Source organism: Electrona antarctica (assembly GCF_951216825.1).
Source record: "Electrona antarctica genome assembly, chromosome: 3".
Lineage (NCBI taxonomy): Eukaryota > Metazoa > Chordata > Actinopteri > Myctophiformes > Myctophidae > Electrona > Electrona antarctica.
Window position 1 is genome coordinate 46622020 of NC_136808.1, and position 27500 is coordinate 46649519.

Consider the following 27500-nt stretch of genomic DNA (forward strand, 5'->3'; position numbering starts at 1 on the left):
AGGAATTAAATATAAATTAATTACACTTAAAGTTTAATTAATACATTAAACTTTGGTATATAGAACTGGCTGCATAGCACATTTCATGAATTTTCTTGAACTGGCTATACTTTTTTATTAGTATTATTGTGCTTCTAATGAGACCTAAAATGAAAATGTCACAGTTGAATATATACGATATGCAGCACATGCATTATTATGTGGGGAAAGGCATACTTAGTACTGCAGTTCTTGTGGCGTACCCAATTAACGTCTAGGTGAAAATGCATGGTACAGTACAGTACATGACACGTGTATGTGTGACTTTACTTCAACATCTAAATATGTAAATTGGTACTCATATTATTATTTCGTACTCAATGCCAGCAATATAGACAACAGAAATAATTTAGGTATACGATTATTATCAACAATGTGCTAACAGACAGATATGTTAATGTTTAGTCATGCAATATGCATGTGATATTTAATCATATGCCACCACTAGCTTACTTCAGACAAAGGCACTAGGCTGTGATTCTCAGCAGAGTTAAGTCAGAGGTGCAGAGGCGATTTCATAGCAAATGGTGCATATAAGCACTCAGATTTATCTCTGGCGTTTGGTATTATCATGCAGATGCATGAATGTGCACTTGGAAAGCACATGCAAACAAGCTCAGAAAACGCACGCACGCACGCACGCACGCACGCACGCACGCACGCACGCGCACACACACACACACACACACACACACACAGTGTATACAGTGCATATACATATTATACATATGCATAAGTATGCACAGCTAAGAAACTAAACTGCTTAATACATTTTGCTCGTTGTTCCACTGTATATATGGATTATGTGACCGGATTCAACAGCATGTCATATACAAGCACTTTCAGGTGCCCTACTTGGAATGATGAATTTGCTCCCCATCTCTCCCAACAGGTTAACTGTCTCCAGACAACAAGCGTGAGCTCTGCTCCAAGGTCTGCAGAGTAGAGACAACCAGACTGAGGGACAAACCTGCTATTCAGCCAGGGCCGATGTCCCGTTTGGCATTTAACCCATTTGGACCTGATGACGATTCTACAAAATGCCTTCTAAATTCTGACAGTTTTCTGAAAAACCCCATGTTTCTATGTCAGCCGTTCTCAAACATTTTCATGTCAAGGACCCCCAGAAATATATGTAATTGGCCGCCGACCCCCATCTGCATCAAATATTTGAGTTAAAAACGTTCTGAAAGAATATATTCAATCATTTGGGCCACATTTTCACGATTTTTCAAAAATAGCACTCGGTGGTGCGCTATGAGCTTGTAGATCTGCTATTTTTCAATAGCTTAAAACACCAAAAGGGGTTCCCGCCCAAAATGGGTTAAAGCGCCCCCGCTCACTCCGACATTGTGAGAGAAGTGACGGCGCTGACAGGCTCGGCCCCTTGGGAGCCACTGGGCCTCTTTCCAATCTCCCTGGGTCAGTGAGGGGGCGAGATGCCAGTGAGGAGCTCCTGGCTACTAACACTAATTATCATGGCTGCCTCACGTTCAGTAGCATTGTGCTCAGCGCTTGGTGCCATATACCTCCTGGTCACACTGTCAGATGCCTCACAGGACTGGCCCTAATTGCAGAGATTGTGCTCTAAAGCAATGTGTGTTTTCAGTTTGCTGATGGAACTCTTTGCATCACTGACTTATGTAAATAAAATTAATGGTTATACAAACACGTACAAACACGTGTTACTTCTGGCATCCACTCCCTTCTCTATAGTTGCTGCTTTGTGCGGCATTTTTTGATAAGTGAATCAGGCAATAGTATAATGTCTCAGAGCATGCAGACGCCAACACATCACCACTCAGATGACCTGTAATGCCTCTACCAAACTCATGATAATTTAATAAATGCCTGAAGGCAGAGTTTGAGGCAGTGGACAAATATAAATATTAATTAATACACCAGGGACCCAAGTAGTGTGTGAAAACTTTTTTTTCTGCTGCCAAATTAAAGAGAACGCTGGTCCGATTTCATGTCGTTTAGAATAATGCATTAGAACTTCAAACATTTTACTTCTAAAGTTCAGAACTAACTGATATTGAGGAGATTTTAGCTTGTAATTATTTTTTACTTTCTGCCAGAGCAAGTCTGTACTCTGTACCAAATGATCCTCTTTGCGAAATCAATGATTCATCTGACAAAGTTCAAAATAAATGTATTTTAAAAAACTTCACTGTGTTAGGGTGTGTTAGGGTAACTTTAACACATTTCTCTGGTGTAGTGGTGACAGAAACGGATCAAATCTTAAATTAGTATTATTTAGAATATATTTTTAGTTTAGGAATTGTACTACTCACATATAGTCACATAACATTAAGTGATGAGTGCTGTCCATGCTTTGGTGGTTAGTTTTGACGAGTAAAGTTTTGTGGAGATCTTGTACAGTCCTCAATGTGTTATGGCAGTGGTTTTCAACCCTTTTCATATTATCAAGGTCCATTATTTATTCGCTATTTGAGCCATGGACCACCATTTGATGAGATTATTTAGCCTCTCAGACCCAAAACTTAGAATGGTTTGTTATCGTTGATCAAAATAACAATTATTTTACAGTACATTCTCTAATTGTGTAGACTTGTGTAGAAAAATGCAAGATTTGACCACCAGGCGAGGTCCGCTTCTCTGCTCTACCTGCTCTACCGTGGTTATGGGAGCTTGACCAGGTTGTGTATCCATACATACACATCCATATAGGCCAAGAGTTATAGGCCAAGACGTGAAGACAGACGGACGGACAGCCGGCCGGACGGACGGACGGACGGACGGACAGACAGACGGACGGGAGCAAAAACATACAGTCTCCGGCCTTTGAAAGCTTTGTTTTGTTAAAGGCTCAATTATGTAACTTACAGTAGATAACTTAGATTATGTAGACATATCACTCAATAGTGTACACTGTACAGTATACACATAGTTTGATTATATAGATATTCCATACTGTATGATTCTTTGATTTGTATGATTCTTGATTGATTTTTATGTATTTGATGTATTCCCATGTTTTGTTCTTGCTTACTGTAAATCGCTCTGAATTAAGAGTGTCTGCTAAAATGCCTAAATTGTAAATTGTTAAATTATTTTAACTAAATAATTTGACATAATTGTGAATGGGGATAGTTATAGGTAAATTACATAATGCCCCAAGCCCCTCTCTGCACTGGGAATAGTTGAGATTCAAAACAGAATGGAATAGATTGACATACTGCATCTCAAATGACAATCAACGGCGTTGGCATTTGGAACACAGCACTGCAACACTGTCGCTGAGGGAGTGGGCAGCATGTGACAGGTGGCGACGATGTGCCCATTTCACTCTCTGTTGACACCATAGCCAATGCTGCTGTAACCAATTGTCACTCCACCAAATGCTGCTGCTTAAGCCATTTTTGGCGGGAACCCCTCTTGGTGTTTTAAGCATTATGTTATACTTTAGCTATTGAAAAATAGCAGATCTACAAGCTCATAGCGCGCCACCGAGTGGCGCACTACGACCTTGTAGATCTGCTATTTTTATAATCGTGAAAATGTGGCGCAAATATTTACAGCGAACGTTTTTAACCCGAAATGTTTGCGATCTGGGAGGTCCCCGAAAAACAACATATTTTGAGATGGGGGTCGGCGGCCAATAACATATAATTCTGGGGGTCCTTGACGTGAAACCACCGACATAAAAACATAGGGTTTTTCAAGAAAACTGTCAGGATTTAGAAGACATTTGTAGAATTGTCCTCAGGTCTAAATGGGTTAATGTGAGCAGCTGTCAGAGTATTAGTTTTTCAAGAATTATGTGCACAGTATACAGTGCACAGGTACAATCTACAGGTACAGTAGAGATGGTGAGATACCGATTAAATAGTCAAAGATTCACTGAAGCGCAGGTGAAAAGCACTCGACTTACCTAATTGGACACACTCTAGTTGGCAAGATAATCGACTATGCATGGAAACCCAGCCCCTCTCTCTCTCTCTCTCTCTCTCTCTCTCTCTCTCTCTCTCTCTCTCTCTCTCTCTCTCTCTCTCTCTCTCTCTCTCTCTCTTTCTCGCCTGCACACACACACACACAAATATGGTATTCAATAGATTCCACATACAAACAATTAGCATATTTGTCCATTTGTAAGCTGCGATGGACAATACAAGAAGGTCTCAAGTGATTGAGCAGGCACAAGAATTAGTTTGTCAGAGTACATGTTCAGCTAATATCTTTTGTACAAAATCAGAAAGAATATTTTCAGAAATTTGACAATGTGAGGCTTGTACTATTAACCTGACTCCGCCAGATGGTGGCAGTAGTGAGTTCCTCCTCCTGGAACGTGTGTCTGTGAACTCAATACTGTCGCAATATGGTGGAGTCAGGTTATTGTACTGTAACCATGTAGAGGAATTGATTCTTTTTTTTTGTTTTATTAAATATCCCTGTGCCAACAAAATGTAATAAGGGCCTTTCGCGGCCCCACCCCTCTCCCACTGTCTATATTGTGTTTAGTTTCCAAGATGGCCGCAGCACCAAGAGGGGGTGGGGAGAGGTGAGCGGGCGGGGTCGACATATGCCCTTACTGAGCTGCATTCAAGACACTTTCCTTGTGTCTGACACCTGACTTGTGTCTGAACACAGCTTTGATGGATGTATTCTGCCCCCCTCACCCCCATCAAACAATGTTTGGTCAAACCATATGGGCTTCCATTAGAAATGCATTGGAGCGGCCATTAAACACAGACACAAGACAGACACAAGACAGGTGTCTTGAATGTGTGAACGCAGCCCAGTAAGGGCATACAGTATGTCAACCCCACCCACTCACCTCCGCCCCACCCCCTCCTGGTGCTGCGGCCATCTTGGAAACTAAACACAACATTTGGAGAGGGGTGGTGCAGAGAAAGGCCCTTATTGATGGGAATGGATAATCTTGTTTCCATTATGAACCTGTAGTATAGTAATAGTAGGCCTACTAAAGCTTTCTTAGAATTAACAACAACAAAAATACTGTTTCTCACTGGCAGAGCACACTCATGAGGATAAATAGTTCATGGCTTGGATTTAGGCCAGTCCATTGTGTTTACTGCCCCGGGTGAGGGACGCTCATTGGATTTAGGCCGGTCCATTGTGTTTACTGCCCCGAGTGAGGGACGCTCATTGGATTTAGGCCAGTCCATTGTGTTTACTGCCCCGGGTGAGGGACGCTCATTGGATTTAGGCCAGTCCATTGTGTTTACTGCCCCAGGTGAGGGACGCTCATTGGATTTAGGCCAGTCCATTGTGTTTACTGCCCCGGGTGAGGGACGCTCATGGATTTGCATTCATCCATTCTAATCACACCTCAGTCAATAGAGGGAGACAATATTTGGCAAGAAAGGGGTTGTAATAAAATTTTATAGTCAGTGATTGGATTGAGACCAACATAAAAGCAGTGACATGAGTATACATTTGCTAATTAATATAAATAATTATAAATAGCACAGGAAAGGATTCCTTTAGGCTTACATGCTCATTGGCAGTGAGTTCTACAAGAACTGTTTTATGTACTTTACTTCTATGACGATCGATATGGCAAGAGTCTGCTAGTATATCTGAGGCACCAGTCATTTCATAACACAATGTTTGACACAATGATTAACCACTTCAAATTATGGTTGTAAAAATGTTTATAATCTTCAATTGCACCTCGATAATCTGATATTATTCGGTTGTTTGGTTGTTCTCTGAGTGAAGAGACTATAGTATCTATCCACTCATACATACAGTATGAAATATGTTGGGTAGAGAGATAGTCTTGATACAATATGTAGAGAACATAATACACATAGTGTGAGTGTCAAAATACTGTACACTTTTTTGAATAAGTTCTTCCTCCTTATATAAGGAGGAAGAACTTATATAACTTATATAAGACCTGATGATCATGTTTAAGGGTGGAAAAAAATCATGGCACTCCATCTTTAATGGTCCTAACTCAAAATGTATACACCACACATCTTTGCATTAAATCGGAGCACATGCAAACTTGGCAATATAATAAAACACATCTGTAGTGTAACAATTGTGGCAGCACTGCAGTGACCTTACAAAAACATGGGTCATTGATCCTGTGTCTCTCTCTCCCTTCTTGCAGAGTGGGATACTGTAGCTCAAAAAATATAAAAGTGATCGATATAAATATTGATTACAGCAATGTCATAATATAAGTTAAAGCATGCTGAAGTAACATGATTGCAAACAAGTGAAAGAAAAAAAGGATTTCATGTGGAAAACTAGAAAAAGTGCCCTTCTGGGCAGGAGTGTGTGTGATGTTTGGCAAAATGTTTAGGAGTAATATAAACATGTTTGTTTGTTTGTGTGTGTGTGTGTGTGTGTGTGTGTGTGTGTGTGTGTGTGTGTGTGTGTGTGTGTGTGTGTGTGTGTGTGTGTGTGTGCCTGTGCGTGTGCGTGTGTGTGTGTGTGTGTGTGACGCGACTTGGCTTGTTGTAGCGCCACCATGAGGCTGATTTGAAAACTGTTAAGTGGCATTTCTTCCTCAGCCTAGTGGGAATATGCAGGCACAGGTTCACCGCAATTGAACACTGCGTTGAGGAGTTGTGGCAATTTGTACAAAACGGGTACAAAACGGGCTACTCCTGACAACTTTAGAAGCCAATCGTAACTAATCACGATGGATAATTAAGAGAAATCAAACAAACCCGTCTTGATCACATGACTATGGAGAGCATGTGTACCGATTTGCGTGAAATTTGGATAAAATCTGAAGGAGTAATACTAGAAAATGTGTTTTACATGTGTCGGCCTCCTGGTGGCGCTATAAAGAGCAGATGTGAACAATTCCAGGCAAAGGTTTTTCCTTGGCCTCTAGGGAGTGTGCATACAAGGTTTTACACAGTTATAGCGCCACCATGAGGCTGAGTTGAAAATATTCAAGTGGCATTTCTTCCTCGGCCTAGTGGTATTGTATGTGCAAAATTTCATTCTTCAGCCTATTAGGCTGAAGAATGTCCACACAGAAAGGAAGATCGAGGCCATGGGAGTAAGAAAAATGTTGAATATTGAAAAGTACATGTATGGTGGTATTATTTAGATAATTTCCTGCTTAGGCAGCAACCATTTGCATTGTCCCTGAATACTATGATACTAATATGAATGCAAATGTTTGTTTTCCTGATCCATTACATATAACCAGTAAGACGCCCTGAGGGCGAGAAGCGACATCGCCCTAAAAGGTGAGGTCATGCTGAAACAGCCAACAGTCAATTTTTTAATTGACGTAGGGCGTACAATGTGTGCTAATTAGTATAGCCAGGCGGTGCCTCGGGCCAGCCCAGTTAGGGCCCAGGCAGGTAGGGCCGGGCCTTCATTTTCGGGGCTCTGAACTCTAGCTTTCGCCGGCTGCCAGGCGCGGCTGCGCTAATGACTTTGGGGCTAGAGTTTGAATGTACAGGTATCAGTCAAAAGGGAGACATGGAAGAGGAAGGACGGATGGGGAAGGATCATCAACATATGGAATGTCAGAACAGGTCAACTCCATATGGAGTTCTAAGGGTTTGATGAGGGCAGATCAACATGGTGTCCGGGAGGTCAGATGTAGAGTTGCTGGCCGGCTCCATATGTGCACATCTAGGTGACGATCCAGTCACCTAGATGTATGGCTATCCAGGTTTGATGAGGTCAGTGTCGTGATCTTCATATTATGGAGACGGCCATATATGAAGTGATCACAGACTGACTGACACAACGCGTGACCTACGGTCGCAATAAAGAACTGATAAACTATTAAAAAAGTGGGGGGAAATATTCTATCTCAAGCCCAAGCTGATTTTATACATTGTTGCATGGCCACGTAGTTATGTTCGATGAGCAACTGTCATGAGATGAAGTATAAATTAGGATTAACACTGTGCATGATGACATATTGCAACTTGGTATGGGTGTTAGATTATATGGAATTGCTCTCTCCTAGTGCTGAATTCCACTGGGCTAAGCACGGCTCTGGGTGACCTTTCTTGGGATTAGAAATGATGTCAGGGTTAAGGCAGGGTGTGAGGGAGGGACAGTAGCCTTGCATCAAGCCCCCCTTAAACCCCAACCCTCAGCAATATTTCTTACACAGTGAGAGTCCAGTCAACAATTTGCTCTTACAATAATGCCGATGCAAACAATAATTATTACTTTTGTACAAATTTGTGCATGTGAAAATATTGCTTGTGTGTGTATGACAAAGACACTGGTGACATTGCCAATGCCTATTATGCAAAGACGTGCATGTATTTTGCGTGCGTGTGACTGAGACTGTGAGCCAGTGTATCTGTGTTACAAGATATTATATTTTTCCCCTGCTCTTGCTTATCCACTGCTGACATGCCTCTGCAGTTGCTTATGTTTGACTTATTTGTCATTGTTCTGCACTCATGCTTTTCATTGCAGTTGATCAGGATCTGATTCAAGGCTCTTAACTTGTGAAAGAGTGTCACAGTGTAGCTGAAGGAAGGGAGGTGACAGCGTAAAGTCACATACTTGGACGCTGAACAAAGGCAGATGTGAAGCTACAGAGGGAGACATGGGCTGAGGGGAGGTGCACAGGGAGTGTGAGTGAAGCAGGAGAGAGTTGCGAGGCAGAGGAAAGGTGACGGAGGAGCCGAGCAAGAAGACGGGGCAGGATTGAAAGAAGGGGAGGCGAGGATAAAAGGAGGATGACCCAGGGAGGAATCGAGGATATTATTCCTCTTTTGTGGAATGCCTGGTGCTCTAGCATATAACAGCCGGGACACCGGCTGATTCTGAATATCAACTGTCAATCCGCTGGATTTGAGCAACGATGAATGACATTTAAATCCATGGCTTGTGAATTGGAAATTGCATCTCGTCATCTCCAAAGTGTGAATGCTCGATAATGAATACCATGCGATGACACGGTCTTCCTGTAATTGGATGTTGTCATTATTAGATCAGTGCCAACCGCACCATTATCCTGACTGAAATCCTGCACCGTGACATTGTCACAAAGGAGCAAGTATCTTCCCCTTACCTGAAATCAATTTTTGTCTTTTCTTTTTTGATTTAGATTGAATGTTTACATTGCGCCTGTCTGCATGTATTGATTCTCCTTTCTTTGACTGACATGTGCATCTCTCTCGAGCCAGTTATTATAGACATGTTTTACAAACCTCAACCACCATCTTTCTGTTCAAATTGTCTCTTTGAATATCCGGCTATTGCAATTTGTAGCTTCTATTCAGTCATAACAACGTAATCCCTACATACTCCCCCAGGGGTCTTTACTAGCCCTCCTAGCCTTTTCCCTCTACACCAAATACTGATCTTTTAACTCGCAATGCATCACAACGCGTCATGTTGTGAACTTGTAGATTGGCGTTTTCCACTAAATTGGGCTTCTATAGGATATGGTTACAAATGTGTATATAAACCTGAAAAGCATATATAGCCTACTTGTACAATTTTGCCATGTTTTTGCTCATCAAGCTTTATTTTATAACACATTGTCTGCTGAAAACGTATATGTTTTTAAAAGCCATCTGTTCTGCGACTGATACGTTTTATATTGCTTTATATGGATCTGAAACGGCACGACTAACATCCAACCTTTTGCCCTAGGCGGCGTCGGCCTTGGGATCTTCTATGGTTCTTTACTCGAAAACTACGACACTGTCCGTTGCGCTGATCAGACATCTGAGGTTCAGATCTGATTTCTGAATTTTCATCGCATCGTGATTAAAATATAAATGATTCTCGAGAAAGATATAGAGCGTGTGATAATGTTAACATTAGCCTTTTCTTACAATGGAGGTCTGCGAGCCTCCTCCGAGCGGGGAAAACAGAAGTACTTGAGTAGTACCCATGCAGCATGCTTCCTGCTCTTCAAGTGATTACTTCTACCGCCACATGCTCACATTGACTTCAAATGTCATTTCTCCATCTGTTTTCAATGCGATGCTTTCTTTCTCTCCACAATTATAAGTATAACAGTACAAACTCATGTTTTAAAATTAATAAAGGACACTAGCCTACCGCATTATAAGATAGGAGCTGTTTCTTTTTTTGTTTCTTTTTCTTTCTCCATATTGGTACCTCTGAAGCTATGGCGCTGCCCACTCCACCTACCCACTGTACTGTACAAGACCAGCCCTGACTAACACCTCACCCTCACTGTGCCACATGAACTTCATTGCTGTCGGGTAGAAACCGAGTATATCCAAAACCATTGGAAATGGGGAAGAAAAAACTCTCTCTTGTCACAAGAGAGCCATGAGTTCTTGTTAAGAATTTACATTGGTTATATATATAGAACCCACAGACAGATTTAAACTCAACCTGTTTTTTCCCCCCAAAGATATTCAAGGGTGTTCTAAAATAGAAGATCTACAAGCTCACCATGCATCCATCCATCCATCCATCCATCCATCCATCCATCCATCCATATTCAACCGCTTATCCGTAGTCGGGTCGCGGGGGCAACAGTTCCACCAGAGTATTCCAGACGTCCCTCTCCAGAGCAACATTAGTGACTTCCTCCTGGGGGATCCCGAGACGTTCCAAGGCTAGTGAGTCGATGTGTTTCCTGCAACTGCGCCTTGATCTGCCCCGGGGTCTCCTCCCAGTGCAACGTGCCTTGAGGACCTCCCTACGGAGACGCCCAAGAGACATCCTAACCAGATGCCCGAACCACCTAAGCTGGCTCCTTTCCTGGCGAAGAAGCAGCGACTCTACTCCGAGTCTCTCTCGTGTGACTGAACATCTCACCCTATCTCTAAGGGAGATGCCAGCCACCCGTCGAAGAAAACTCATTTCGGCCACTTGTATTCGCAACCTTATTCTTTCGGTCATGACCCACACTTCATGACCATAGGTGAGAGTAGGAACGGAGATTGCTCGGTAGACAGAGAGCTTTGCCTTCTGGCTCAACTCTCTTTTTGCTATATAATGCTATATAATGTATTATTTATTTATGGCACATGGAGATGCCAATATCTAAAAGGAAAAGAAAATCCGACATGGACTACAAATATCTTTGTACGGTGCTTCATTAAAAAAAAAAATATATATAGGCTATATATATATATATATATATATGATAATGATGATGCAAAACATGTGCGACCAAACAACAAAAGAATAAATAAAGAATAAATGTTTTTCTGTAGATTAAACTTCACTGAGCAGACCTAAATCACGTGTAGAACTTTCCATATACTCCAGTGATCGTTTTCCAAACATCTGCTCGAGTTTTAAGTGCCACACCGAGTCTGAGTGTAAAATTAGCAAATGGTATGAGAAAATTAACAAGGAGGCATCAGTGTGAGCCCTGCTGGACGCCTGCACTGCTGCCATATGTTTCACTCAGAGATTCACACACACACACACACACTTACAGTACATCATGCATGCATGCACATGCATGGTGTGAACACACGCATGCATGCACGCACGCACGCACGCACACACACACACACACGCACGCACGCACGCACGCACGCACGCACGCACGCACGCACGCACGCACGCACGCATTTAGATTCCAACCCAGTTTGAAATTATGTCTGAAAGGGGATTAATCACGGTGACAGCAGCACTTCAACACGTTTTTTCACTTTGTCAGAAGTCTCCTTCTCCTCCCTGCCTGTTCCGTGGTGGTTTTCTTCCTTTCCACGGGTGTATTACTCCCCAAAACCCGCTCAAAGCACACAGCAGGGGATTAGTCCCTATCACAGCTCTCACTACCCCCAGATCAGTTCACCCGGGTTAAGGTGCAGCTTTCAAAAGAAGATACCGCTTTCTTAGAGAAGGTTTTACTCTCAAACCACTGCCATGTGTAAGGACCCCAGTAACACTGGGACTTTAATGCTTAGATAACCTATTTAAGCTGCTGTCTCAACACAAACATATCATCTCTCCCTCTGTCTCCCCAGTGTCAAGACCAGTGACGTTTCATATATTATGTACTAGTGTAATTACAGAGTAGCCCTGGCCAGAGTCTAAGGGGAAGAATGTAACAGAGTAGCCTTGCCAGCTCATAAGCCTATAATATCCCCCCTGGTCAAGGGGGGATTCCCCTTTGGATGAGCCGTAGAAGCTTGGCTTCCCAGGGTTTGAATCCTGGATGTTAGGCGTGCCTTACTTACACTACAAGGGAGAATGATAATATGCTAGGAGAAAATAAATGAAGTCATGGTTACCCTCGGAGTAGAACCGCTGCTCCTTCGCCTGGAAAGGAGCCAGCTCAGGTGGTTCGGGCATCTGGTTAGGATGCCTCTCGGGCGTCTCCCTAGGCACGTCCCACTGGGAGGATACCCCGGGGCAGACCAAGGCGCAGTTGGAGGAAACACATCGACTCACTGGCCTTGGAACGTCTCGTCAAGTCACTAATGTTGCTCTGGAGAGGGAAGTCTGGAGCACTCTGGTGGAGCTGTTGCCCCCGCGACCCGACTATGGATAAGCGGTTGAAGATGGATGGATGGTTACCCTTAACACATTCGCTGCAGCAAGCTAAACGCTAGATTAAAGATCCAGTCTGTCTGTCTGTCTGTATCAGTATGTATATAGATACAGTATATAATCAGTATGCTGCTAGCATGCCAAGGAACTCAACTCTCTGTCAACAACAACTATGTCATATTTTGATTTAATAATTTCAGAGCTGATGTCTATCCAGGCCATGGGATAGGTATCCACCAGGCTCTCTGCAACTAGCCAATCGGGACAAGCCGTCTGTTGGTTGTATGGATACGTACATATCCATCACATCAAATTAGCCTTGTAGCTGATACTCTAGTCTAAAATATACATTTTTCAGCAAATGTCTTACTTACACCAACATGCTCTTATGAAGTAATTCACTTTTACTGGAGAAGATCTCTATCTGTCTCTTCCACATAGCACATAGAATGACTCACACACAGAGAGAGAGAGAGAGAGAGAGAGAGAGAGAGAGAGAGAGAGAGAGAGAGAGAGAAGAAGGAGATAGAGAGAGAGAGAGAGAGTGTGTGTCAAACAGTGTGTTATTATTGGGGCTGGGGCATGCCTCCTGGCAGAGATTTGTGCTGTATAAGCGCACCTTTCTAATATTCATGAAGTGAAGAGTTTGACTTGCAGGTGTAAAGCTTTTAGAACATTCTTAGCCAATCTATAAACTATAGTATAACCAAAAAGTGGGACCCATGTTTGCCGCATTTCTACTCTAAAAACAAACAAATCTAAGAAATCCCATAAATAAAACATAATAGTAGTGAAAGTAGTGAAAGTAATGAAAAAAACTCACAACGCAACGCTTCGCGCTGCGTTGTGAGCTTGTAGATCTGCTATTTTGACTATAGGTCCCGGGGCAAACATTTAATCTCTGTTTTGTGTCTCAACCTGAAAAGTTTGGGAACCACTTGTACTATTCTGTTTTTTAGTTCTTTCTTTTTTTTGCCGTTTTAGTAGTTATGCCAATGAAGCACCCACCAGGAGGACATTATCACCTCCGTTCTACTGATGGGTGCCACGGTGCCATCCCAGTCCAGTAGGCTATTAGCAACTAGCGCAGATTTGCTAATTACTTCTGAACACCACTTTGACATTTGTGCGTCTTCGTTCACCAAACTGCACATTGTAAATTTGATAGCTGAAGATAGCTCTCTGTGTCTTCTTTAGTAGAGCCTTAAATATATCAAAACCTGACAGGAGAGAACTGTTAAATATATTAAAGTAAATCAATAAGGGCCTTTCTCGGCCCCCACCCTTCTCCCATTGTTTATATTGTGTATAGTTTCCAAGATGGAGGCAGCACCAGGAGGGGGTGGGGCGGAGGTGAGCAGGCAGGGTTGACATACTGTATGACCTTACTGGGCTGCATTCAAGACACTTGCCTTGTGTCTGACACCTGACTTGTGTCTGAACACAGCTTTGATGGATGTGTTTTGATTTGAGATGATTTGATTGGCTCATGTATGATGATGTATGACGATAAGAGCACCGCATCACTTGTGTTCACACGGATGTGATTTTTCCAGTAGGAGCCACTGACTGCTGTTTTTGAGGGGCTCTAGCCCCTCCGACGCCTGGCTTTGTGTATCCAAGATGGACGCGTCCATTGACTCACTGTTTGTTTACTTTTTACTTGCGCAAGCAGAGCGTGCAAGTAATGCGATCGGCTGGGTATAGTATATGTCGATGTTGTTCACCGGCCAATAAGGGACCATCATTCTTGATGGCCATGTATGGCCTACTTGTGTGCAAGGTGCAAGTTGGCACCTCGACAGAGTACATTTCTAGTTTTAAATGCTTTTATCTCGGATTCTAAATCGCCTTGATGGGTTTTTTAATTCTAATACATAATTTAACAATCGTCTGTCATTCTTCTTTATCTGTATGATTCATCATCAGCATATGGTTTTAGTTTTGCTTTGTTTTTTTTTACCCAGCCCCTCAGAGTCCATCCACCCTTTGCTATTGGCAACATCTGCCATGATAATGACATGTGTCTACTTTCTGACAGTGTTTACTAGCTGACAGTAGCACCCTGCTCCCACTGTATGCTCCGGCAAGCATTTCCATTTAACTCACTCCTGAAGCTCCTGTCTAATTTCTCTTTGAAGACAGAAATCCTTTAAACCCCATTGTATCCCAGGGCAACATATTTACTGAGGGCTGGCTTTCCAATACCTGAGAGAGATTAACGTTGCTCCCTGATTTATGAATCCATGCCACCCACCCACCGGCATGGTCAGAGGCATTAGCAACACTAGCATGCTAGTTCTCACTGAACAGAACACCAATGGGTCAAATTGGCTGTTAATGAAGCTGATTTCACACCACTGCTGGCATTTTTTCATGTATCTGATAGAAACTGGATTTTTATTTTATGTAAAGATATAATTGGTAGATTGCGATATATCGTGTCCTTTGGACATGTTTAGAACTCAACAAAAAGGATTGGGAAAGGATATTAACACAATCTATCACTTTGAAATATGAGCTTCAGAGGACCAGCAAGCAGGCCATATGAGGCCGCTATCTTGTTGCAGAATGGTTCTGTAGTCTGAAGAGATGCGGGCCACTGCTGTTACACATTTCACTGGTATCATTAGCGGACTGCATTTGAGGTTGTCGGATTTCTGCCAAGCTGAGTGACAATCCTGTATTTGTTTATTCTGATTAGTGAATTGTTGAGTGTCTGTAATATGGCAATAACAATGCTGGTGGAATTGGGCTTTGGATGATGCAGTTTTCTCTGCTGTTATTTCTCATTCCATTGAGAAAGGCTCTCGATTCACATTCACTTTCTAAATTTGACACATTTAGCTCACACTGAATAATCAAATAGCTTTGCTGGCTTGATTGTTGTATGACATCATTGACATGTCATCGGGGCATATGCTACCCTGATGGTTGTCTAGAGTAAGTTGGCACTTACTCTGACCATGCACGCTCTGCTTAATAATGCCTATATACCAAAAGCTAAGTGTAGTTGAGCGTAGACCTCACCCAGTTGAGCGTAGACCTCACCCAGTTGAGCGTAGACCTCACCCAGTTGAGCGTAGACCGCACCCAGTTGAGCATAGACCTCACCCAGTTGAGCGTAGACCTCACCCAGTTGAGCGTAGACCTCACCCAGTTGAGCGTAGACCGCACCCAGTTGAGCGTAGACCTCACCCAGTTGAGCGTAGACCGCACCCAGTTGAGCGTAGACCGCACCCAGTTGAGCGTAGACCTCACCCAGTTGAGCGTAGACCTCACCCAGTTGAGCGTAGACCTCACCCAGTTGAGCGTAGACCGCACCCAGTTGAGCGTAGACCGCACCCAGTTGAGCATAGACCGCACCCAGTTGAGCGTAGACCTCACCCAGTTGAGCGTAGACCTCACCCAGTTGAGCGTAGACCTCACCCAGTTGAGCGTAGACCTCACCCAGTACTATTTTTTTGTACTGTTAAGTCTGAATTGTGTCATAGATTTGTTCAGCCTCAACTGAACCAAATGCATTTTGAATTAAATAAATTATGATAACAAAGTTCTTGTTTTTGGGGAGGGGGTGCTGACTGGGTTATGTGGCATTTTACTTAATAGAGCGGTGCCCGTTGGGCCTTGTCCAGAGCCTGGGCAGAGGCTTTTGTGCTGGTTCTGGACAACCGGCGATGTGACGGCCTCGACAGCGGGCACGTGTGTCTCAAATTTGAAGTCGGTGAGGCGAACGGTTCTCGAGTTACGTGGATTACAGACGTATGTACAGAGACGTGCAGTGCAAGACAGATGTCGGATATATTGGTCCAAGATTTGACCTTTTAAACTAGAACACCAGTAGAGGGCCACATAACATAAAATTGGACGTCTCTGTCTTTATAATGATAGTATTAATAGAGATGATAGGTATAGAGAGAGGTGAGAATGCAATGCTATGGGTGTTATGGAAGTTTTTAGTCTTACAATATGTGTGGCCTTTGTTCTAACAAATGTTGAGTCTATGACTAAATAATTAGTATTAGGCCTAATGAGCTACTAAAATCTTCAATAGGCCCTATAGTAATTTTAACAGACAAAGTATTTCATATTTATATTCTTTGTTAGACATAGATTACAGGTAACGCCTACTAGCCTACTCCAATAATTTTAGTAGGCTACAGTACATATTATTAGCCTACTAGAATTATGAATATGTTACAAAATTATAATACATAATAATAATAATATTGTGCAAAGGATGTATTCTGTATTTGTAATGAATGTCTGTGGGAGACGTTTTGGTCTCTGAAGCGTTTCTTTAGCGATCATCCGAGACAGTATATAGCTCAGAATCCAGTGGCACGGAGCACCTCAACAAGGGAGTTATCCATCATCTATCTTCAACCCATTAATGATTAATGGCTAAAGTGGTTCCATTTTCATGGTAGAGAACATAACAATCTTGCATTGAGTATTTTGCCCCCTCCCCTCCTATACCGAGTCCCCTAACAGCTACTCCTCCAAATCACATCAACCATCTCTCTCCTCTCCGCCCCCCCTCTGTTCCTGTCATGATGTTCTGTTCATGTGCATCGATGACACAACCAAGCATTTTTCTTTTATAAACCTTGATCTTAAGAATATTTTTCCCATATATACAGTATATATATATATATATATATATCTCTCTCTCAACATTGTTATCAATGTTATCAACATTGTGTGAGTGTTAAAGCTGTAAACTGTGCCAGTGTCCTTGTCCTTTAAACCCATTTCGACACCTGAGGACGATTCTACAAATAAAATGTCTTCTAAATCCTGACAGTTTTCTGAAAAACCCATGTTTCTGTCAGTCGTTCTCAAACATTTTCATGTCAAGCAAGGACCCCCAGAATGATCTGTATTTGGCTGCGGACCCCCATCTGAAAATATGTTGTTTGCAGGGACCCCCCAGAAGCAAAGATTTGAGTTAAAAAACGTTCGTCTGAAAGAAAATATATTCAAAGACTTGCGCCACATTTGTACGATTTTTCAAAAATAGCAGACCTACAAGCTCATAGCGCGCCACCGAGTGGCGCGCTACGAGCTTGTAGATCTGCTATTTTTCAATAGCTAAATTATAACATAATGCTTCAAACACCAAAAGGGGTTCCCGCCAAGAATAGGTTAGCAATACATGCAGTAGGCTGCTTGGGAGGCAACACAGTTGGCCTGTGTAAGGGAAGCCAGGTGGGGAGGGTGTCTCTGCATGTATCCCTACGGGCTATGGGGTGGCACCTATCAGCAGGGAGTGTTGGGCGGGAGGAGTAGAACCAAGGCTCTACGTCCTCCCGGTGGGGGCTACTCCTCACTGACAGGTGTGTCAGTGGGATGTAACATCAGTGAAAACTGTGTGGGGAGGAATTCATGGCAGAACGACTAAATTGGGGAGGAAAAGCAACAACAAAATATATAGGCCTACATTATTTGAAAGCAGCTGCACATGGGACTTGCATTAGGTTCATTGTAGTTTAATATCTGCCTGACTACCTTGCACCAACATTTTTCCGTAATATCAGCAAAAGCATGTCCCAAGGACAAACAAAAGGTTTAACCAAGTAAAATAGCTCAAAACTAATGTGAAAATCATGTATTGTTGTGATTGTTTGTGCCTCATGCCTGACTGTGGTGGAATGAAAGTAACAAAAATCTCCACGTGACAATTGCTTTGGATATCAGGACATGGCTGAACCAACAAAACAACAAACACACAGGAAACCATTACACAAGTTGCTGCACCGAAACAGCTGGCAAACACTGAATAATTCAATGTGAATGCTCATTTAAGATTGTGCTCAAAAGTGTAAAGAGATGTACTATAGTAGGCAATTTAATATTCCCCGTTACCTAGCACATACAGTATCTGCATCTTGCAGCTGTTTGCTATGCACTCACCACTAAGTAGGGTGTAGCGTAGTCAAAACATCTTCCCCAACCCAGTCATCATCACCATAACAGGACTGTGGTGGGATGTATTAAAAAACAAAAGTATTAGCTACACTCGGTTTTAAAGTTGTGCCGTTTTTTTTAGATATGGAAAAACTTCTGGTACACTATAATACACACAGGTTGAGGTACTTCTCCATCATCATCTATAAAAAGTTTGTAGCCTATACATTTTAATGTATAAACTATAATGTACGCTAGTGGTGTAAAATATGATGGATTCAGCAATAATGCATTGCGATTTGGCCATGCAACAATGTGACAATCGATAATCGATAATTGAAGCCCTACATATTATTATAGTTATAATAACATTATAATACTGTAAATATAATATAATGTTAAATAAAATATGTTGTTCAGTATATCTGACTAGTGAGTGCTTTTATTGACTGATGAATGCACAATGATGGTGTGCAGTAATATAAAAAAGTGTGATGCATTTCATTGCGTCGTAAAATCAAATCGTGAATCTGGTGAATCGTAATCAAATTGAATTGTGAGGGCAGTGCCAATGCACACCTCTACTGTACTGTACTGTATTGCAATGCAACGTGTTGCTATTTCTGGCAGTGAGATTTAGTGTAGAGGAATAGACCCCTGGGGGACCTGACCCCGGTCAGCCAAGTATATATAGGGTTTAAGTTTGCTTATGGAGGGAATAGGCATATATGCAATGCTAGATCGTCTGTGTCTCGGATATTGTTTACGTAGCGTACAATGAACAACTTACAGTAAGACGCAAGAATGGAGTTGGTGTTGGCAGAATTAAATAACAGGATTTTTCTAAAGTAACCAGTATAAATTCATGCATAAACAAATAGAGATTAAGCTTAAGTTTAATGACAGAAGCACGGAAGAAGAAGTGGCCGTAGAAAGCAGCCAGCAGCTAAAGCTGAAAATCCGGATATAGCCCACGGCATCATATATTTCCCAGAGAGGCTAAATCTTCATCCATAAAATAAACAACAATTAGACAATGGTTTCCGAGACTGAACCTGTCATATCCGAAAACCTCAGCTAGAAGGTGACAAAATTGTTCAAATGTTTGGATGCCTTGAGGCTCATATTGCTTGAAAGCAGGAAACATGTGTTTCTCAGCTTCCCTTTCCTCAAATATCACAAATCCACCAGATTTCGAATGGTTTACTGAACTGAGGATGTTCACTTTGCATTGGCAATGTTTCACTCGCTTGAAAATGTGTTAATGGGATTTGTTAATTAACATGTAGTGGAATTACAATTATCTCTGTACTGAATACCTGTTACACAAGGCTGTGCATTTTCCTATAAATATCCTATAAACGTCATCCCAGGTCTCTTGTAAAATGTACAGTACAAAAGCAGCAGTGGAAGTACGTCTACAGTGTGCTCCTCACTTCTGATTCTTGATAATAGAGAGTTAAAATTAAATATGATGGATGATCAGCTCTGGCAGAGATAGCACCTATTATGAACTCATCAAAATGTGCAAAAAGTGTTGAAATCGTTTTTGCCGGATCTTACATATTACAAATGTTTGCGATTATTGTCTCCACCAAGCCAAAGGTTATGGGGAGAGAATTATGTTTTGCACCCTGTCCATCCGTCTGTGTGTGTCTGTGTGTCTGTCTAATCTCCGGCACCATTGACTTGATCCGCAGCCAAACTGCGCGCACACACTCCCTGGACGCCAGAGCTGAACCTCTGCCCACATTTTTTACACGGGCCTGTTATAGCGCCACCAGGAGGCAGATTTTTGCCAAACATTTGTTGACAGTACATCTACAGATTTTGTCCAAACATCACACAAATCAGTACACAGTCGCTCTATAGTCATTAAACAAAACTATTTATACCCCATCCTGATTGGCTAAGATTGGCGTAGAAAGTTTGCGGGAATTCTGAACAAAATGATACAAATCATGAACACTGCGTGTGATTTTCCGACTAGGCAGAGGAAGAAATGCCACTTGAACATTTTCAAATCAGTCTCATGGTGGCGCTATGATTTGTGTTTTTAGCAATAACTGCACTGATCTGTGTAAAACTTTGTATACGCACTCCCTAGAGGCCAAAGAAAAACCTTTGCCCTGCATTTTTCCACACTTCCGCGCTTTATAGAGCCACTAGTTGGCCGACTTATGTAAAACCCATTTTTGGATATTACTCCTTCAGATTTTATCCAAATCTCACGCAAATCGGTACGGTCATGTGATCAAGCCGAGAAACATCTGGCCTGCATTTTTTAAATCTGCCTTTAGAGCGACCTGCAGGAGGCTAATTTATGTGAAACACATTTTCTTTTTCTTTGTGATCCTTTCATAATATATCCTCTACTCCACACTACAAGTTCCAGCTACTGTAATGCTGCATCACATGGGATCAGGCAGACGGCAAACCGGAAGTCATGTTAGTGGACGGGAGCCGGACGGTAAATGGAACTGGACGTCACGGCAGCCCGGCAGCCAGAACCGGCGACGGTAACGGCAGACGGCATCAATGTTACAATATTTAATCTTTTTACCGTTCCGTGCCGTCCAGCAGGTGGTGCCATTTGCCGTCTACCGCTTGCCTAATGCAGCATAAGTCTTTGTATATTGGCTATTATAACTGCTACTTTCATGCTCACTCAATAATAATAATGCACGCCCACAACAAACGTTCCTGACAATGGAAACCTTTGATCCAAGGAGCACTTTTTCTAGTGTCTAATATGAGTCACGAGTTTCAGGATAGAATTCTTTGAAATATCAACCAGTATGACATTGAATTATTTCTATTAACACATAATATGTGTAGGTGTCCTTACATTGATTTGACAGCATACAGAATGCTGAAGAATACAAGTATTACATAATAGCTGACCTCACCTCCATCTGTAAACTGCCACGTTTGAATGCATGCTACTGAGATAGACCTGGGAATTATTATAAAGCCTGAACACAACATAATCCTCTATATAAGTAGACAGTCAGTCTACTAAGTAGACACATGCTTCCTCATTTAGTATAGCTTTAGGGACCAATGGTTCCCAAGCCATGTGGCCCATAAGACAGGAGCCAATCTCCTGTTTCTGTAGCATGTGGCGGCTTGATGTAACCTCAGCCATGATGTACAAGTATGTACACCCCCTGGTCATGACGCTAGTATGTCACAGGGACTTATCCCCAATCCAACCCTAGTATCTGTCAAGCAGGGAGGCCCATTTTTGTAGTCTAGCCCAATTTGGGACAGCAAGTTGAAATTGGTTAAACTGTCACATGGATGACAAGTGCGAGCTATTTCCCTCCATCATGACTTTGGTCTCATAATTGTATTATTTCAGTTATTCGCTGTGGGGATGCTCTCAGCCATCAGTGGCACAGAAAACAGTTACAATAGTTACAGGAAAGTAGCTGAATGACGTTTGAATGATGTTTGACTAAAGTACAAGGTTTACTTTGTAAAACACACACACACACACACACACACACACACACACACACACACACACACACACACACACACACACACACACACTCTCAATAATAGGCTTTTTTCTGTCAAAGTCAGTCTACTGTATGCTGTTGCTGTATATCTTATTATGCATACTGCATATTATTGCTGCATATTGCATTGCTTGGTCCCAAATATTGCTGCTTGTAGCTATGTTGTTGTTGTTGTTGTTCACAAACTATTCCTGATTAGTTCTACTATGCTCCGTCTATTATATTTAATCATTCATCAGAAAACCTGTAACATGACAACATGTCAATGTCGCTCTTATGTTCAATTTGGAAGCCATTTTGGGCGGGAACCCCTTTTGGTGTTTTAAAGCATTGTTATACTTTAGCTATTGAAAAAATAGCAGATCTACAAGCTCATGGCGAGTGCCGCGCTATGAACTTGTAGGTCTGCTATTTTTGAAAAATCGTGAAAATGTACATCAAATCTGATGAATATATATTATTACAGATTATACATTTTTTAACTAAAATCTTTGCTTCTGGGGAGGTCCCTGGAACAACATATTTTCACATGTGGGGCGGAGGCATAATTGTTGGGGTCCTTGACATGAAATATTGAGAACCACTGATATAGAAACATAAGTATTTCAGAAAACTGTCAGAATTTAGAAGACATTTTTTTAAATTTCGACGTCAGGCCTAAATGGGTTAAGCCGCTGTATTAGAACCATGTAACTGTTCGTGTCTTCATTTGTAATGTGGCAAAACCATAACTTCTCCTCCCATAATTGAATAATGGGGATGCCTTTGCTCTATATACTGTACTTGTTCCATTGCTCAGTTTCCTATGCAAGGATAATGATAATGATGATGATGATAGTGGTTAGAGAGTATAGCTCAAGCTCAATCAACTGCAGCCTCTACAGCTTAATGGATTTTTATTGGTGTGGATTAGACGGGGCTATTGTTTAGACTCATTCGTTTTTAATTATAGTCCTAAGATAATTTATTTGATTCAACTCAATAATAAATGTTAAATGTTTACTATCATGATCATACATTTATTTATCCTATAACTAAGAAATACACCGCATGGATGCACCTGGGACGTATCTTCAGTGATGTTTCCTGAGGTCAACAGGGTTTCGGGTCTTCCAACATCATACGCCTCACTCAGGTGACCCAGCCAGGGTTGATCAAATCCCGACTTACGTCCCAGTAGCTACCCTTGATCAGGCCATCAGGGAATGAGCAAGGCCACACAATCCGTTGCTCCAGAACTACTCTGCCGGTACTGGGAGAACCAAAATCTGGCGAGTGGAAGGACTAGGCTCTGTGGGTTGACTCCTGACCGGGCCCCTCCTACGTCTCACCAGGTCCACTCCTGCTCTCACCAGGCCCAGGACCTGTGCGTTGCACCAGACTCCCAGTACCAGGCACTGCATTCAGGAGTGGTGGACTATAATGCATGCGTGCGTGCGTGCGTGCGTGCGTGCATGCGTGCGTGGGTAATTCTGTCTCTCCAGCCACATTATTTTGTCAGGTATTTTCTCTCACTCTTCATTGTTCAATTTTGTTATTGTAAATTTAAGAGGGTTATACACACCTGTTGTTCGGCTGATACTGACAATAAGCCACATACTTCTTATCTAGTTTCAAATGTTTTTTTCTTTAAACTTGCAACAAAATTGCAGGGACAATTATAGTATGTTCTTAATTAAAAACAAAACAAAAAAAACAGCATGCACTGCAGTGGGGTGTACTGTGTAGGATAGATGTAATATTGTATACTGTATGCATACCTAGCCACAGAGAGAGAGAGAGAGAGAGAGAGAGAGAGAGAGAGAGAGAGAGAGAGAGACAGAGAGAGAGAGAGACAGAGAGAGAGAGAGACAGAGCGAGAGAGACAGAGAGAGAGAGAGAGAGAGAGAGAGAGAGGCATATTGCCGGAGGAAACCGATTAGCCTTATACTTTTACATGTACAGTACATACTGTATTTATCCCTTTTGACTGTCAAAGGACTCTTATGAGAACGTTGTGATGTGAACAGATTAACCGGTATACAGTATGAAGACAGTATATAATGCTAGTGAATAAGCAGTGTCTTTAGCTATTTATTGTGTGTCGCTATTTACAACAAATGCTACACTTTTGTAAGGAGCATATCATCGTCGGTACATGGTACTTAACAGCTTGAGTACATCTGCTATCTGAGCATCTGTTGGAGATTACAGCCACAAAGACCTATTTATGCCATCTGATCTACTCCTCCCCGCAGTAGGCAGGCTGGCATCGACCTTGGGGCGACGCGCTTGATCTTCCTGCGCTGCACCTCTTAATGATAAAATGAGAAAACTGGGTCGGAGGAGTACATTCCCACCAGAAATAGCAGGAAGTTAACATCTTCAGTCGAGAACCACGACTTCCAACTGGGAAATTATCTCTAAATAAATCAAATGAGTTTCACAAATAGGTGAGGAGCCTATGGGAGACCCAGGTTTGCTCCTGGGAGAAATGATCAAGTCCAGATGATTAACTGAGAAATGAATGACCTGCTCACGTATCCACTAGGAACATGCTTGAGGGATTGAGTAACTAAATCAAATCAAATTTGGTAAGTGTGCATTTTATGTGAAGCTGTTGTTTTACAAGACTATTGGTTCTGTCTCGTTAAGAAATATCATGGTTCCCCAGAGCAACAGTTAACAGTAAACATTTGCTCATTGATTTTCTGATCCCTACTAAAGTGTATCCACATGGGTCAAGACTTAAGTTCTCTGTAATGTTTGTGCAATTATTAGACGTTTAAAACTGTGATTGTGATGTGATGAGGGTATGAGGACACAGAGGCTAATCAGCAGTTGTATTAAGCATGCAGGAATTTTCAACAAAAATGGTACCAATTCACACACTGGCATACATTTTCCAGGCTATGCACTCCTGGAAAGGGATGCCTGCAAAAAATGTTGATGTCCCAACATTTTAAGAGCAATTATGAACAGCGTTTAATGTGGGCAAATGGGAAATATACTGTATGTCTATGAGAGGTTGAAGTTAGACAGTGTGCAACTTACCAGAGTTGGGATCTGAGTTGCCATCTGCTTCGGTCCTCTTGTCAGGGGAGGCCTGTTCGTAAAAATCGTCCTGCGCCTGCACCAGAGGGAGAGGTTGTGTGAGGAGGGAGCCACTGCCTACAGGCTCGTGGTCCCCTAGGCCGCTGTCACTGCAGCTCTCCTGAGAGCCATCCGGCAGGTGAAACGTGACACGTCGCTGCGACTAGAACCAAGAGAGCACAAAACAGAGCCACTGTTGTTAGTGCTCTGCTCTGCAACCCTCATAATCTCCAAGCCTTTTCACACAATAGTTCTGCGCTGAGCTGGGCTTGCTCATGCGTAGTTGCTGGACATATTGAGCTATTTTCAATTGTCTGGGCCTGCCGAAGCAATCTCAGTATGATAATGTGAAAAGGCATCTGAGCTTCTTTTTTTGCTCTGAACATTGTGGTTTTTATTAAGCATTTTTGCAGGGAGTATTAAAGGATTCTGGCAATTATTTAGGGTTTCCGAATGCTAGGAAAAACTGGTTTGGAGAATAATATTACTATTTTGGCTTTGCCTGAGTCATTGGTGAGGGGAATTTAACACAAATCAAGTACAGTCACGTTTCACTGCACAATGTCAACCATAAACTGAATGCAGATTAAACACCAAAACTATAAGTGCATTATAACAGAAAGTTAAGCAAATAACAAAAGACAGCGCAATTTTGAGTTATTATCTCATTACCACAAATCATAATTATAGTTGCGCAAGCTTTATTAAAGGCCATGAAATCCCTTAACAATGGCAGGAGCATTATGATCAAAGCTGCTCTGACACAGCATTAGCTTGAGTGTTTAGTTGTCAGCTCTGGTGTTGGCAAAATCAAAGTGTCAACAGAAACCCTCTCCATCAGGATGTCTTTCATAACCTCTGCACTGAGGAGAGGGGGGGCTGGAACGTCCTAAACCTGCACTGAGGAGAGAGGGAGCTGGAACGCCCTAAACCTGCACTGAGGAGAGAGGGGGCTGGAACGCCCTAAACCTCCAGTGTTCCTGAGACTAGTCTTTCTGTGGGTGTGTGGAGATATACAAACACACACACACACACACACACACACACACACACACACACACACACACACACACACACTGCGTGCTGCACACACATGCGTCCTATACACGCACGCACGCACGCACGCACGCACGCACGCACGCACGCACAAATCCATAAACCCATTTGTGATTGAATTTCCAACTGTTAATTCCAAATGTCTTTTCCTGGACTTTAATGGCATTTTCCTCAGGCTCTCTCATAAGTCCAGAGACAAGCCTTGAGCTAACCTTTTCTGAGCACAGAGAGGTCTCTGCCATATCCTTGGTGATGACAGACAGAGACGGGTTTTACAGTAATTATTGGCAAAAAGCAAAGGTCACCCAATCTGCAGTCTAATGCAAATGACCTCATTATATATTTTAGAACTGCTCCGAAAGCATACGACGACATTCAATTAAACAAAAAGGGGGGGAGGAGAGAGAAGGAGTGCATCAGTGGGTGGGTGGGTGGGTGGGGAGGGGAGGCTGGGGGTGCAAGGAGGTTGAGGAAGTGAATGTGAGTGAGAGTGCCCAGGAGACTGTGTGCAGAATGGTAACTAAATACATGAGTGGAGTTTAAATTATTTGAGTATAGGTCATGCATGGGAAACGCTTGAAACACCTGGATCATGTTGAATATAACATGTATTATTCATGTCGTACATTTAATGGGTATTCTAAATTAGCACCTATCTTGAAAGAGTTGGATGTAAATTCTGCAAGGTTACTGTAGGTACAACAACCAAGAAAGATCTGCTTTGTACACCTAGGAACGTTCTTCTGCTGCCTTCACCAACTACCATGTGAAGAATATTTGGGATTTATTTCCTTGGCCTATACTGGCAGCGTTCACAAGAAAGGTTGCACTGATCGGTCCAAGATTAGCTGCAGACAACACAGAAACGCAGACAGACACACAGACAGACACACAGACACGCAGACAGACGCAGAAATGCAGACAGTCAAACACACACACGCATGCATGCACACACGCACCCACGCACGCACGCACACACACACACACACACACACACACACACACACACACACACACACACAAACAATCTTGCAGATGGCTCATCCCCCTAGGAGCCATACCGTAGAAATGCTGAGGAAAGGAGTGATGAAGGTGAAGAAGAATGGTAGGCTTAGGCTATCCTTATAGCCTGGAAGGCCTCTAGATAATTCTTAATTAGCCCCCAGCAGCTAGCTATAGTAGCTAGATAAATCAATGTAAATGTAAATTAATAACAGCAACCAGCTCATCTAGCTGTTACTCATTTGCATTTACATTGATCATGCAGGACAATGTCTTATCGTGGGTGAAATCTTGACCGCATAATAATGTGTAGATAGTGTGTAGGAGGGAGCCACACGGAAAAAATAGATTCTGGCACAAAGCCTTTTTCCATGAGTACTATACAGTAAAATCCTCAGTGTTCCTTTAACTCCAAACAAAGATTTGTCGAATTATTTTATTGTGTATAGAGCAGTTATT

The 27500-nt window shown here is 42.3% G+C and overlaps 1 protein-coding gene across 4 annotated transcripts in view; it reads right to left on the reverse strand.

Moving 5' to 3' along the window:
• pcdh9 (protocadherin 9) overlaps positions 1-27500 on the reverse strand; it is a 243287-nt gene that overhangs the window by 38170 nt on the left and 177617 nt on the right. For 2 of the 4 annotated variants that reach the window (XM_079496818.1, XM_079496819.1), the window contains exon 4: positions 24945-25146. The exons of 1 other annotated variant lie outside the window; for it this stretch is intronic. In XM_079496818.1, the coding sequence (XP_079352944.1) occupies positions 24945-25146 (202 nt within the window). The remainder of the gene's footprint in view (positions 1-24944; positions 25147-27500) is intronic. One more of the 4 variants, XM_079496820.1, reaches the window with a different exon arrangement.